Source organism: Erythrolamprus reginae, chromosome Z, assembly GCF_031021105.1.
Source record: "Erythrolamprus reginae isolate rEryReg1 chromosome Z, rEryReg1.hap1, whole genome shotgun sequence".
Lineage (NCBI taxonomy): Eukaryota > Metazoa > Chordata > Lepidosauria > Squamata > Dipsadidae > Erythrolamprus > Erythrolamprus reginae.
In genome coordinates this window covers 151,674,296-151,688,183 of record NC_091963.1, presented here as the reverse complement: position 1 = coordinate 151,688,183, position 13,888 = coordinate 151,674,296, and the positions used below count along the sequence as shown (strand labels likewise).

Here is a 13,888-nt window from a genome sequence, read left to right as displayed (position 1 = left end):
CTTAAGTGGGAGGAGCCACCACAAGTCCCCCCCCTTTTTTTCCTGGCACCGTTGTCACTTTGAATGGTTGCTAAATGAAACTGTTGTAAGTCAAGGAGGCAGCGCCCTTTGCCCAGTTGCCCCTCCCTCCGATGCCAAGCCCTCCCCCCTTCCCCACTCCAGAGATTGATTGGCAGAGCCAGCGGATAATAATTGGTAGGTTTTATTTTTTTAATATATATATATATATATATATGTATAATCAACTTTTTTTTAAAAGATAAAAGTCCATTCAGAGAAAGACCACTTTTGTACTTCAGGGGCCCTTCTTCTTTCGGGGGAGGGGGGGGAAGAAAAGCAGCTCCCTTTTGCCCCCTCCCCTCCCGAAAGGCAGGCAGCTCAGGGCTGGAAGGAGGGAGGGAGGAGGGCAATTTCATTGGGGGGGGGTCCTCCCTCTTTCAAAAAAAAAAGAAAAGAAAGAAAAAAGTAGGAAGCCAAAGGACTTTGTGGGACCTCACAGAGATCAGCTGAGTTCCCCCCCCAGGCAGCCTCATCCAATGGGGGGGTTTATTGCACCCCCCACTTTGGCCCAGTGTTGCAGGCCCCCAAGGAAGCCCACCATCCCCTTCCAGAGATGGGATATGTGGTTTTTAGGAACCGGGCAAGCAAGCACAAAACCGGGCACAAAGGTTCCATCGGCTTTGGTGTGGGGGGTGTGGGGGTGGGAGGGGACTGGAGACCCCCTTTGCCCTCCCAGGCTCTCAATGACCCAAGTCCTGTTTCCGTCCCTCTCATCAAATAGCAAAACCCTTTTTTGGCTTGGAGGGGGCTCTTCTCCACCCCCCATCCCAAACAGTTTGTTCCTTTTGCTGTCTGCTTGGCTTGGCTTCTGCCTAAAGCTCCCCCCCCTCATGTCCTGCACCCCCCCCATGAGGCTGTGCTGTGGGGGGGCGTGTCCCCAGAAGTCCCCCTCCTTCCCAGGGGGAGGGGGGGTCTCTTGCGGAGCTCTGAAATCCATCAGCTGCTTGTACCTTGACTCCGACCTTTGTCATTGGGGGCAGTGGTGGGGGGGCTCGTCTAGCCACCCCCCCAGCCCCAGTGGCACATCAAGAAAAGAGGAGGAGGGTGGGCTAGTCTGGGAAACCGCCCCTCCCCGAGGTCCGGCGAGGAGGCTCCTCAATGGTTCTCAATGGCCCTTGTGGAAGAGATAGATGGGGCGCTGGAATCCTGTTGGAAAGGGGGGGTGAGAAAGAGACAGGGGTGGGTGGGTTAGGGGCCTCCAGTGGGCAGGGGGGAGGTGCCAACCATCTCCCCCCACCACATGCAGGCAGCACCCCCACCTGCCCCAAGGTAGAGAACCCGGATGAAGAATTCCCTCTTGGGGAAAAAAACAAGTTCCCTCAAAGACAGCCCCCAAAATTGACCTCCATCCCTTAGTTGGTGTGTGTGTGTGTGTGGCACAATACCTCAGCCCCCCCCCCCCATTTACCTTTGGGCGTGTTCCTGGGCATGGCCACCAATTCGTAGCTGGAGAAGCCCACCTCGGAGGAGACCAGGTAGGAGGGGAACTGATCCGGCTTCAGCTTGATCCGCTGGTAGTGCCTGGATATGGTTTCCTTTGGGGGGAGGGGGAGAGAGAGGAAGGGTTGGCACCGGGGGAGGAAGAGCCCCTCCCCACACAGCCCCCCCCCCCACGGAGCAGCCCAGCCTGCCTGGGGACTCCCGCTTGGCTCACCGTCAGGTTCTTCCTCTTCTTGTAGGAGGACCAGGCCTGAGGCTCCAGGACGAAGATCCCGCCGGGCCGCAGGTGGCGGTGGGCCCGCTTGAAGAGCCGCTTCAGCCCCTCGTCGCCCCAGTTGAGCTGCACCCACTTAGTGACGCTGAGGCAGAGGATCACGTCGTACTCCGGCTGCTGGGCTTCCAGAAGCTCGTCCCGTTCCAGGATGTAGTTGCCCTGCCGGAGGAAGCCGGACCGGTTGGTTCTGCCGCTAAAGACTCGGCCACGGTTCCAGGCCCCCCATTACGGCATTTAGACTTGTATGCCGCTTTTACTGGTGCTTTCCCAGCCCTCTCTAAGCGGTTTACAGAATCGGTGGATTTGCTCCCAACCATCTGGGTCCTCATTGGACCCACCCCAGAAGGATGGGAGGCTGAGTCAGCCTGGAGCCGGCGGTGAGATCTGAACTGCTGAACTACAGCTGGCAGTTAGCTGAAGGAGCCTGCAGGGCTGCACTCTAACCACTGCACCTCCCCAGAATCAATCTATGAATCTGCATTGGTTGCCGATCAGTTTCAGGTCACAATTCAAAATGTTGGTTATGACCTATAAAGCCCTTCGTGGCACCAGACCAGATTATCTCCGGGACCCCCTTCTGCCGCACGAATCCCAGCGACCGGTTAGGTCCCACAGAGTGGGTCTTCTCCGGGTCTTGTTGACTAAACAATGACGTCTGGCAGGTCCCAGGGGAAGAGCCTTCTCTGTGGCGGCCCCAACTCTCTGGAACCAGCTCCCCCAGAGATCAGAATTGTCCCCACCCTCCTTGCCTTTCGTAAACTCCTCAAAACCCACCTCTGCTGTCAGGCATGGGGGAACTGAGATGCTCTTTCCCCCTGGGCCTTTACAATTTATGCATGGTATGTTTGTATGTATGATTGGTCTTTATATAATGGGTTTTTAGTTGTTTTGATATTGGATTGTTACATGCTGTTTTTTATCACTGTTGTGAGCCACCCCGAGTCTACAGAGAGGGGTGGCATACAAATCCAATAAATAATAATACTAATACTAATAATAATCTCTCTCTCATCTATCTATCTCATCTATCTATCTCATCTACCTATCTATCCGTCCATCATCCATCCATCCATCTATCTAACAGATAGACAGATAGCTAGATAGATAGAGATAGATTTATTTATTTATTGGATTTGTATGCCGCCCCTCTCCGGAGACTCGGAGCGGCTAACAGATGGGAAAATATACTGAGATAGATTAGATAGATAGATAAGGCAGACAGACAGACAGACCGATCTATTTCAGGATGGCACAGTGATTAGAGTGCAACACTGCAGGCTACATCAGGTAACTGCATTCTGGTTCCTCATTTTGCCCATCTGGGAAGGACGGAAGGCTGAGTCGACCTTGAGCGGTGGTGGGATTTGAACCGCTGAACTACAGCTAGCAGTTACATGAAGGAGCCTGCAGAGCTGCGCTCTAAGTACTGCGCCCCCCCCCCCTGCCCCCGGCTCCTCTCCAGCATCCCTGGGTGAGCTCAGCAGGGGGACTGACCTCTTGCCTGGATGCCAACAATGGAGACCCGGCAATCCTGCTCACCCAGTGAGGCTAACAAATATTCTCACCCCCCCCTCCCAGCCTGGAGGGGGAGGGGCCTGAATGGGGAGGGACAAACTGGGGGCTCCGCCCTAATAGAGTCAGGAAGGAAAGATGATTGATTTTTCATCTGCATTTATAGGTCTACATGCCTGTGACTATCTCGACTGTCCTTCCTTGGTCCTGGGGGGAGAGACATTAACCCCCCACCACCACAAAGGGGTTTGCCATTTGGCTGCTCTCCTAGACCAGTGGTGGTGAACCTTTTTTTCCTTCGGGTGCCCACAACCAGAATTCAATGCCTGGGGAGGGCGAAAACAGCCTCCACCGTCCCCCAGAGGTCCCCGGAGGCCAGACACGGCCTGTTCCCCAACTTCTGGTGGGCCCAGTAGGCTCGTGTTTTGCCCTCCCCAGGCTTCAAAGGCTTCCCTGGAGCCGGGAGAGGATAAAAACGCCCTCTCCCACCCTCCCACTCCCCGGAGGTTCTCTGGAAGCCAAAATCGCCCTCCCAGAGCCTCTGTGTGAGCCAAAAATCAGCTGGCCGGCACACACATGCCCCTTGGAGCTGAGCTAGGGCAACGGCTCGCGTGCCAGCGGATAGGACTCCGCCAGCCACCTGTGGCACCCATGACATGGGTTCGTCATCACTGTCCTAGACCCACACCTGACAGCTGTGGCTTTGTGCAGTTTCGACTAGGTGCACCAATTGCGACCCTACTTGGATCAGAAGGCTCTCCTCGCGGTCACTCATGCCTGTATCACGGTTGGATTATTTGCAATGCGCTCTACATGGGGCTACCCTTGAAGAGTGTTCAGAGACTATAGTTGGTCCAGAATGCAGCCGCACGAGCTATGGTGGGTGCGCCCAGATTCACCCACACTTCACCAACTCTTGGCGAGCTGCACTGGCTATCGGTCTCCAGCCACAATTCAAGGTGCTAGAAGCCTTCCATGGTTCGGGGCCTTCTACCACATACTTCCTAGTGGCTGGTGAGAGCCACAGGGTTGGCCTTCTCTGGCTCCTGTCAACTAAACAGTGTCAGCTGGTGGGTCCATGGGGGAGAGCCTTCTCTGTGGTGGCCCCGACTCTCTGGAATCAGCTGCCCCGAGATCTGCACTGCCCCCGGAAAGACATGGCTGGGGCCATTGACCTCAGGGGGTGGGATTACTAGTCAGGTCGCCCCATCAATGTACAGGTGGCCGCCAACCATTTTAAATTAGTTTTCATATTGAACTACAGTAGTCCCTCGCTATACCGCGCTTCGGGTTTCTGAGGAAGTCGATCAGCAGATTTAAACAGCCCGCCGAACTCGATCGGCAGGTTTTAAAAAAAAAATAAAAATCTAAAATTGTAAATACTGTATTTAAATACTGTATCTAAAATAAATACTGTGTGGGAAGGGTTTATAAACACTTAAAACAATGAAAACTTACCAAACAATTACAATATAAATACTTAAATAAGTACTATCAGTTGATAAACTCCTCATCGCGGATTTCACCTATCGCGGCCAGGTCTGGAACGTAACACCAGCGATAGGTGAGGGACTACTGTATGTTTATTTTTGTTGTGAGCCTGAGTCTCTAGGGAGTTGGGTGGCACAGAATTATAATTAATTACACACCCACCCATGTGGGTTCTTAATTCTGAGCAGGACTGCGTCTCCCTAGGACAGAGGTCTCCAACCCTGGTGACTTGGGGGCTTCCATTCCCATAATTTATTTCTATTAGAAACATAGAAGACTGACTGCAGGAAAAAACCTCATGGTCCACCTAGTCTGCCCTTATACTGTTTTCCTGTATTTTATCTTAGGATGGATCTATGTTTATACCAGGCATGTTTACATTCAGTGACTGTGGATTTACCAACCACGTCTGCTGGAAGTTTGTTCCAAGGATCAATATTTATTTTTTTACTAGATTTCTATGCTGCTCCTTCTCCAAAGACTCGGGGCAGCTTGCAACATATAAAAATAGATTACAATAAGACCCAATTAAATTAAAATTACATAAATGAGGACCCGGATTGTGGGGGCCAATATGCTGGCTCTGTTAAAAAGTGCTATTGCTAACATGTTGTAAGCTGCCCTGAGTCTAAGGAGAAGGGCAGCATTAAAAAATAAATAAATAAATAAATAAATAAACTATCTAAAATCCCTAGTTATATTAAAATCAATCACGCCCATTCGTACAGCAACCATACGATCTCTCGTTGGCCATACGGTTAAGATCTAATCCAATGTCTCCCAACCTTGGCAACTTGAAGATATTTGGACTTCAACTCCCAGAATTCCCCAGGCTGGGGAATTCTGGGAGTTGAAGCCCAGATATCTTCAAGTTGCCAAGGTTGGGAAACATTGATTTAATCAGCCCAAGCTTGGTGATATGAGTGAGTCCAGAGGGACGCCCCCCCCCCCCCCAGAGAATGCCTACAACCCCCCTAGAGGCAGCTGGGGAGTCCTGGGAGTTGAGGTCCACAAGTCTTAAAAGCTGCCTGGGTTGGAAACACACACACACACAACCACTCCAGGAGAAAGAGATGTGCAATGACCCACAGCGCCTGCTTGATGGGGAGACCTTTGTCCAAATGTTGCGCTCATCCTCACGGGTCAGGGCAGCCGGCGTTTCATCCGGATGACTGCCGAGCCTTCTCTCTGAAGCTGCCCCTGAAGACTGTTCAGAGAAAGCTTCAAGATACAACAGCAGGGGCACTTATGGGCATCCTCCCCCTGCCCCCCCCAATGACTCTTCTGCCTTGGGGGCTCCACAGAACCATCAGGAGGCCCCGGGGCCCCAGGGAAGGAGGGGCTGGCTAGGATCTGTGGGGAATTTCTGGAGTGGGACCTTGGAAGGCTCTCTCTCGCTCTCTCTGGATTCTGCCCACCCTGCAATGCCTTGGGGCCCTAGTACACACAGTCCTCAATGTACAACCCCAAAATTTTAGGTAGCTAAGTGAGAAATTTGTTGACTCCAGTTTTGTTGCTACAAAGCACTGCAGTCAATAAGTCAGTTCGGTGAATCTGGCTCCCCTCCCCCTTGTCAGGTCACAAAAGGGGATCGTTTTGGCCCCCAGGACATGGCGACGGTTGTAAATGTGAGTTACCCAGTGTCTGGATATGAACAACGTGACTCTGGGAAGGCTGCAACGGTTCACTGAAGTGGCTCTGCACTGCATACAAAGATAGAATCCAGCCCCCACATCAAGCAGGAGAATTTACACTATTTCAGATTATTATTATTATTATTATTATTATTATTATTATTATTAATTAGATTAGTATGCCGCCCCTCTCCGCAGACTCGGAGCGGCTCACAACAGTGATAAAACAATATATAATAACAAATCTAATATTAATAGTGCACAGCAGGTAGAGTGATGTACTGCAGGCCACTGAAGCTGACTGTAGATCTGTAGGTCAGCGGTTCAAATCTCACCACCGGCTCAGGGTTGACTCAGCCTTCCATCCTTCCGAGGTGGGTAAAATGAGGACCCGGATTGTGGGGGCAATAGCCTGGCTCTGTTAAAAAGTGCTGTTGCTAACATGTTGTAAGCCGCCCTGAGTCTGAGGAGAAGGGCGGCATAAAAATCAAATAAATAAATAAATAAATAAATAAATAAATAAATAAATAAAGGTGTAACGGTTCACTGACACTTCATGGAGGCATTCCCACAGAGGAGATCGAAACATACGTCTTCGTAAACTCAATGGGATGGATGGACTCACCACTGGCTGACAACCGATACTCAATAGAGTCCTCAGTGGGTCCAAGTCTACACACAGAGAAGTAGGCAGTGGGGTACCACAAGGTTCTGTCCTAGGCCCAGGACTCTTTCGCATCTTCATAAACAACTGAGTTGAGGGAATAGAAGGGGAACTAACCAAATTTGCAGGTGAGACTAAGTTGGCAGGAAGAGCCAACACCCTGGAACAGAGGTAGGCAAAGTGGGCTCTTCCATGACATGTGGACTTCGACTCCCAGAATTCGAGCTAGCATGATTGGCTCAGGAATTCTGGGAGTTGAAGTCTTCAAGTCATAGAAGAGCCAACTTGGCCTACCCCTGGGCTAGGAGATAGGCTGAAGATCTGGATGGATCTTGACAGACTTGAACACTGGGCCCTAACTAACAAAATGGAATTCAATGTAGAGAAAAAGGAAGTCCTACACTTAGATAAGAAAAACCAAAAATATACATATAAACTGGGTGAAACCAACTCAATAACAGTGAGTGTAAGAGGGACAACCAGCTAAATATGGGCCAGTAATGTGCAGCGGCAACTAAAAAGGCCAATACAATCCTAATTGGTATTCTTCTGCGCCGGCTGGAGGGGTTGGGAGTGGTAGGTACTGTTCTTCAGTGGTTCTCCTCCTACCTCTCCGGTCGGTCGCAGTCGGTGTTAGTGGGAGGTCAGAAGTCAACCTCTAGGTTGCTCCCTTGTGGGGTACCTCAGGGGTCGGTCCTCTCCCCCCTACTATTTAATATCTACATGAAACCGCTGGGTGAGATCATCCAAGGGCATGGGGTGAGGTATCATCAATATGCAGGTGATACCCAGCTTTACATCTCCACCCCATGTCCAGTCAGCAAAGCAGTGGAAGTGATGTGCCGGTGCCTGAAGGCTGTTGGGGTCTGGATGGGTGTCAACAGACTCAAACTCAACCCAGACAAGACGGAGTGGCTGTGGGTTTTGCCTCCCAAGGACAATTCCATCTGTCCGTCCATTACCCTGGGGGCGGAATTATTGACCCCCTTGGAGAGGGTCTGCAACTTGGGCATCCTCCTCAATCCACAGCTCACATTAGAGGACCATCTTTCAGCTGTGGCGAGGGGGGCGTTTGCCCAGGTTCGCCTGGTGCACCAGTTGTGGCCCTACCTGGACCGGGATTCACTGCTCACAGTCACTCATGCCCTCATCACCTTGAGGCTCGACTACTGTAACGCTCTCTACATGGGGCGACCTTTGAAAAGTGTTCGGAAACTTCAGATTGTGCAGAATGCAGCTGCGAGAGCAATCATGAGCTTTCCAAGGTATGCCCATGTTACACCAACACTCCACAGTCTGCATTGGTTGCCGATCAGTTTCCGGTCACAATTCAAAGTGTTGGTTTTGACCTATAAAGCCCTTCATGGCACCGGACCAGAATATCTCCAGGACCGCCTTCTGCCGCACGAATCCCAGCGACCGTTTAAGTCCCACAGAGTTGGCCTTCTCCAGGTCCCGTTGACTAAACAATGTAGTTTGGCGGGGCCCAGGGGAAGAGCCTTCTCTGTGGCCGCCCCGGCCCTCTGGAACCAGCTCCCCCCAGATTAAAATTGCCCCCACCCTCCTTGCCTTTCGTAAACTCCTTAAAACCCACCTCTGCCATCAGGCATGGGGGAATTGAGACATCTCCCCCAGGCCTATATAGTTTATGCATGGTATGTCTGTATGTATGATTAGTCTCTTAAATTAGGGTTTTTAAAATTAACTTAAATATTAGATTTGTTTATATTGTCTTATTATTGTTGTTAGCCACCCCGAGTCTACGGAGAGGGGCGGCATACAAATCTAATTAATAAAATAAATAAATAAATTGCATCAACAGAGGGATACAATCTAGGACTAGGGAGGTAGTAACACCACTCTGTAAAGCCCTATTTAGACCACACCTAGAGTCCTGTATCCAGTTTTGGTCACCAGACTACAAAAAAGACATTGAAACTGTAGAGCAAGTGCAGAAGAGAGCAACCAGGATGATGAGGGGACTGGAGGCTAAAACATACGAAGAGAGGGTGCAGGAACCGGGCATGGCTGGTCTAGCAAAGAGAAGGACCAGGGGAGGCATGAGAGCAGCGTTCCAATACTTGAGGGGCTGCCCCCAGAGAGGAGGAAGGGGGTCAGGCATCAGAAGGGATAAGGGATGACGAAGAAGAGATTCAACCTAGAAATAAGGAGAAACCACCAACGATGGAACAGAAGTTGCCTTCAGGGGCCTTCATCAGTTGAGACTGGACTGCAATATATCTCCAGCCTGGGCAGGAGGGGGTGGGCAGATGTCCAAAGACAATGACACCCCATAGCAGCTGGGTCCAAGAGGGGGTTGGGGGAGAGGCGCTTCAGGGTTGCTGTAAGGGGGAGCCAACTTTGGGGGGGGGGAAGCTTTAATGCATTTAGACTTATATACCGCTTTTCCAACCCTCTCTAAGTGGTTTACAGAATCAGCCTCTTGCCCCCAACAATCTGGATCCTCATTTGACCCACCTGGGAAAGATGGAAGGCTGAGTGGACCTCAAATTTCTCCCTCCCATCAGAATCTGTCTCTTTCCCAGAGCTGGTCCCTGGGGCCCCTGCCCCAATTCAAGCTTCTAAGAGGCTCAATTCTTTGGGGGGGGGGGGCGCTTCCCTTCCAAATTTCTCCAAAGCCTTGGTCAGCAGAATTATAACACCCTCCCTGCCTTTGGACTGGAAAGCAAACCACCCCTTCTCCCCCCCCAAATGTTTTCAAAACTTCATCCCCCTCCACACACAAGGCCCCTTCCCCAGCTGCTTAGCATCTCCCCCAGGCCCCCCTGTCCTGCAGATGTTGTGTGTTTGTGTGTGTGGGATATTTACAGCAGCCTTTCCAGCATCCTTCTTCCCCCTGGCTATCAGAAGACCCAGCTGACCCCATCGGTTACTGGAGGGTGTCACAAATTGACCCTTCCCCCCTTCCAACCCCAAGGCCCCTCCCTCTTTTCATGCCAACCCACCTTTACTTCCTAGGTGTTCGCCATCAGCACTTTGCAGGCAAGCGCCCGCTGTCCTCCACGGATGGTACTGGCTCCAGATTGGTCTCCGGAATCAATTCAAGGTGTTGGCTATTACCTTTAAAGCCCTACACCAGAGGTTAGCAAAGTTCGCTCTTCTAAGGCATGTGGACTTCAACTCCCAGAATTCCTGAGCTAGCATGAGTGCCTGTGGAATCCTGGGAGTTGAAGTCCGCAGGTCATAGAAGAGCCAACTTTGCCTACCCCTGCCCTACACGGACCAGGTCCATTCTATCTTCGAGACCACCTTCTACCACATACCTCCCAACAACCGATAAGGGCCCACAGGGTTGGCCTTCTCCAGGTCCCATACGCTAAACAGTGCTGGCTGGTAGGTCCACGAGGGGGAGCCTTCTCTGTGGCCGCTCTGGCTCTTTGGAACCAGCTAACCTCCAAGATTGAGACTGGCCCCACCCTGCTGGCCTTCCGAAAAGGCGTAAAGACCTGGCTTTCCCAGCAGGCCTGGGGCCAGAAACACACCTTCAGGGTCCGGCCAGGATCATGGAATAGGGATATACAGTGGTACCTCAAGATACGAACCCCTCGTCTTACGAACAACTCGTGATACGAACCCGGGGTTAGAAAATTTTTGCCTCTTCTTACGAACTTTTTTCGAGTTACGAACCGGCGTTCGGAGACTGCTGGGAAGCCGCGCGGCTGTTTTAAAAGGTGACAGCCGGGCGGCGGGGCTTCCCAGAAGCCTCCCGAACGCCGGTTCGTAACTCAAACAAAGTTCGTAAGAAGAGGCAAAATTTTGCTGAACCCCGGGTTCGGTTCGGGAGGTTGCTGGGAAGCCCCCCAGGCCGGCTGCGACCTTTTAAAACAGCCGCGCGGCTTCCCAGCTGTCTCCCGAAGCCGAACACGGAAGTTCGGCTTTAGCGTTCGGCTTCAGGAGACAGCTGGGAAGCAGCGCGGCTGTTTTAAAAGGTCGCAGCCGGCCTGGGGGGCTTGCCAGCACCCCCCCGAACCCGGGTTTGGGTGGGTGCTGGGAAGCCCCCCAGGCTGGCTGTCACCTTTTAAAACAGCTGCATGGCTTCCCAGCAGTCGCCGAAAGCCGTTTTTTTGCGGGGGGGGTTTTTTGGTTGCACGGATTAATTGACTTTACATTGTTTCCTATGGGAAACAATGTTTCGTCTTACGAACCTTTCGTCTTACGAACCTCCTCCTTGCACCAATTAAGTTCGTATCATGAGGTATTACTGTATGTTTATTAAGAGGCATTGAAGGTGTATGAAGTTGTATGTATATACATATATGCTGTCGTAGATTTTCACGGGTGTCTGTATGTAGATTGTTGTGAGTTTGGGTTTTGCCCCATGTAATATTTTGAGTGTCCTTGCGACCTTTCGGCGAAATCATATTCACCATCATCAGGCTGTGTCGCAAAGACACTCAAAATATTACACAGGGAAAACCCCGAACTCACAACAATCTACACACAGACACATGTATGTATGTATATGTGTGCTTGTAAATATATATGTGTATGTGTGTGTTTCAGAGAGAGAGAAAAACCCTCCCTGGAAAGAGCTCTCCCACCTGTGCCACACACAAAACCTGAGCACCAGGGTCGCAGCGTAAGGGGTGGGGGCAGGGAAATGGAACCCCACCTGGCTTCTGTCACTCACCTTGACAAAGATCACATTGTTAGGGAAGACCGTAGCATCAACCCCATCCTTGGGCACCCTAGTCGCAGCAACCGGACCTCGGCTGGCCATGAGAGAGGCAGGAAAGCTTTTCTTGGCTGGAGGGGGGCCCCCTCCCCTATCGCCCTGGCCGTGTTGCTGCTGCTCTTCCTGCATCTCCTCGGAGAGGTAGTGACGTATGTTCTGGCGGGCTGAATGGATCAGGGCCCCGTCGATGTCCAGCCCCACCATCCGGGCAGGCCCCCACTTTTTGGCCACGCTCAATGTCAAGTGGCCCACATTGCACCCGATGTCCAGCACCTCGCGGCCTTGGAACCACTCGGGCTTCATGGCCCGCAGCCGGACATCCTCACAGTCCGGGTTGCGGTAGCCATAGTACTTGCAGTAGTTGCCGTATTGGAACTTGCGTTGCGCGGGCCGACGAGGTGGTGGCGGCGGCTGCAGCGGCGGATACACGAAGGACGCTTGGAGGTGACGGCTTGAACCCCGCTCAGGGCTGCTCCGGCTGGGTTGATGCTGCTCCCCAACCCCCCGGCCCCCCACTTCAGATTTACTACAAGTCCTGCGCCTTTTGCGATGGTGGTGATGGTGGCGGCTTACTGAATAGGAAGAAGTGACCACGGGGCAAGCCGGGGCGGTGCTTTTGGAGGTCACCTGACTGGAGGCTGTCGCGTCGCTGCTTTCCGCCAGCAGTGGGGAGACCACCTCATCCCTGCAGTTGATGGCTGTGTTGAGTTCGTAGGGCTGCGGAGTGGCCCCGTTGCAGGCCTTTTGGCACGACCTGCAGGAGGAGGAGGAAGAAGAGGAAGAAAAAGGGGCGGCGGGAGCTGTCACCTCCGAGCCCCCCACCACGGCCCGCTGGCTGCCCCGGTGCCGGTGCCGCTTCCTCCCGGCCTTCACCGGGGAAGCCAGCACCGGGGGGTCCTCCTGGGCGGCGTTGAGGCTGAGCGGGTCGGTGATGTCCTTGGGGATGAGGATCTCCACGGGGTCGCGCCCCTTGGCCGGCAGCGGAGACGACTTGGGCGTCTCGGCGTTGAGGGCCCGGTTGACCTCGTCGTCCAGCAGGCTGTTGAGGTTGAGCGGGTCGAAGATGTTGCCGCCCAGCTGGAACTCCGAGGGAAGCACCGGGTCGCACTCCGAGTTGACCCGGCGGCGGCGCTTGAAGGCCGGGGGCTTGAAGGCCCCGACGTGGCAGCTGTTGCGGCGCTTCCCGCCGCCGCTGGGGGCCCTCGGGGGAGCCTGGAAGCCGTTGCGGGGACGCTGGAAGTGGTCGGAGGCCGGTTCTTCAGGGCGCCGGGGGTCTTCGGCCACCTGTTCGTCTTCGGGCCGAGCCTTGAGCAACGGGGGAGGCGGCGGCGGCGCCGGGACGAGGAAGGTCTCTTTGTCCGTGGCCATCTCGAGCATTCCCGGCCGGCTAAAGAAAACGCCGCCTCAGAAAAAAAAACCCCGTCGCCTCAGACGGCGCTCGCCGCCTCAGACGGAAGCTTCGCTCCGTCTCCCTCACGGCTGGCCCCTCCTACGCGTGCGCGGCGCAGCCGCAGTCACTCCCCTATCACGCTCGCCGCGGCTCCGCCCAGTTATCGCGACGCCTGCGCAGACTCGCGTGCACGCCCCCCTCCCCACCCGACACCACCTCCGATGCCGAAAGACAGAACACGCTTCGCGCCTACCGCTTCCCCGCGATGGCGCGCTCCCCCAGCGACGGCGGCTTATATATGCGGAGGGCGCGGCCGGAGGGAGACCCGCCCCTTTGTGGGAGCGTCGGCCAATCCGTGGCCGCAGCCGTCGCCACACACGGGCGGACGGGCAGCCAACAGGAATCTTCTCTAAGAAGACACCTCCCCCTTCTTTGCTCCCGCCTCCTCTGCTCATTTTCGACCAATTAGAGGAAGCGGTGGGCTGTTTCTTGAACCAATCAATTGGCTAGAACATTTTCTCGGATTTACAGTGTGGGCGAGGGTCCTTGTTTGCTGAGGGCGGGGCTTATCACGTGCTGGTGACAGCATTACTTCGGTCCAAAGCTTGCATTCCTTCTAGGAAAACGTTTACTATTTTCTTTAAATTAAGGATGGAAATGATTAAAACAATAAATACTCAATTGTCGAATATAAAGGTAGCAGCAGGACCAATTAAGTCTCTAGTCC

The 13,888-nt window shown here is 53.2% G+C and overlaps 2 protein-coding genes across 2 annotated transcripts in view; both read right to left on the bottom strand.

Moving 5' to 3' along the window:
• LOC139175949 (asialoglycoprotein receptor 1-like) overlaps positions 1–13,888 on the bottom strand; it is a 579,489-nt gene that overhangs the window by 237,544 nt on the left and 328,057 nt on the right. The gene's annotated exons all lie outside the window — the stretch shown is intronic.
• On the bottom strand, positions 187–13,428 carry MEPCE (methylphosphate capping enzyme). Its single transcript, XM_070726856.1, has 4 exons — positions 11,727–13,428; positions 1,715–1,933; positions 1,469–1,595; positions 187–1,206 (listed from the first exon to the last, which is right to left on the bottom strand). Exons 1-4 carry the CDS (start codon positions 13,146–13,148, stop codon positions 1,166–1,168), a joined length of 1,809 nt encoding a protein of 602 aa, XP_070582957.1. The 5' UTR covers positions 13,149–13,428; the 3' UTR covers positions 187–1,165.

Excerpts from the sequence above, each read along its gene's own strand:
- MEPCE (XM_070726856.1), bottom strand. The coding sequence starts at position 13,148 with ATGCTCGAGATGGCCACGGACAAAGAGACCTTCCTCGTCCCGGCGCCG. Across the intron at positions 1,934-11,726 it reads ACAATGTGATCTTTGTCAAG|GGCAACTACATCCTGGAACG; the intron begins GTGAGTGACAGA and ends TTCCTCCGGCAG. Across the intron at positions 1,207-1,468 it reads GCCCAGGAACACGCCCAAAG|GATTCCAGCGCCCCATCTAT; the intron begins GTAAATGGGGGG and ends CCTTTCCAACAG.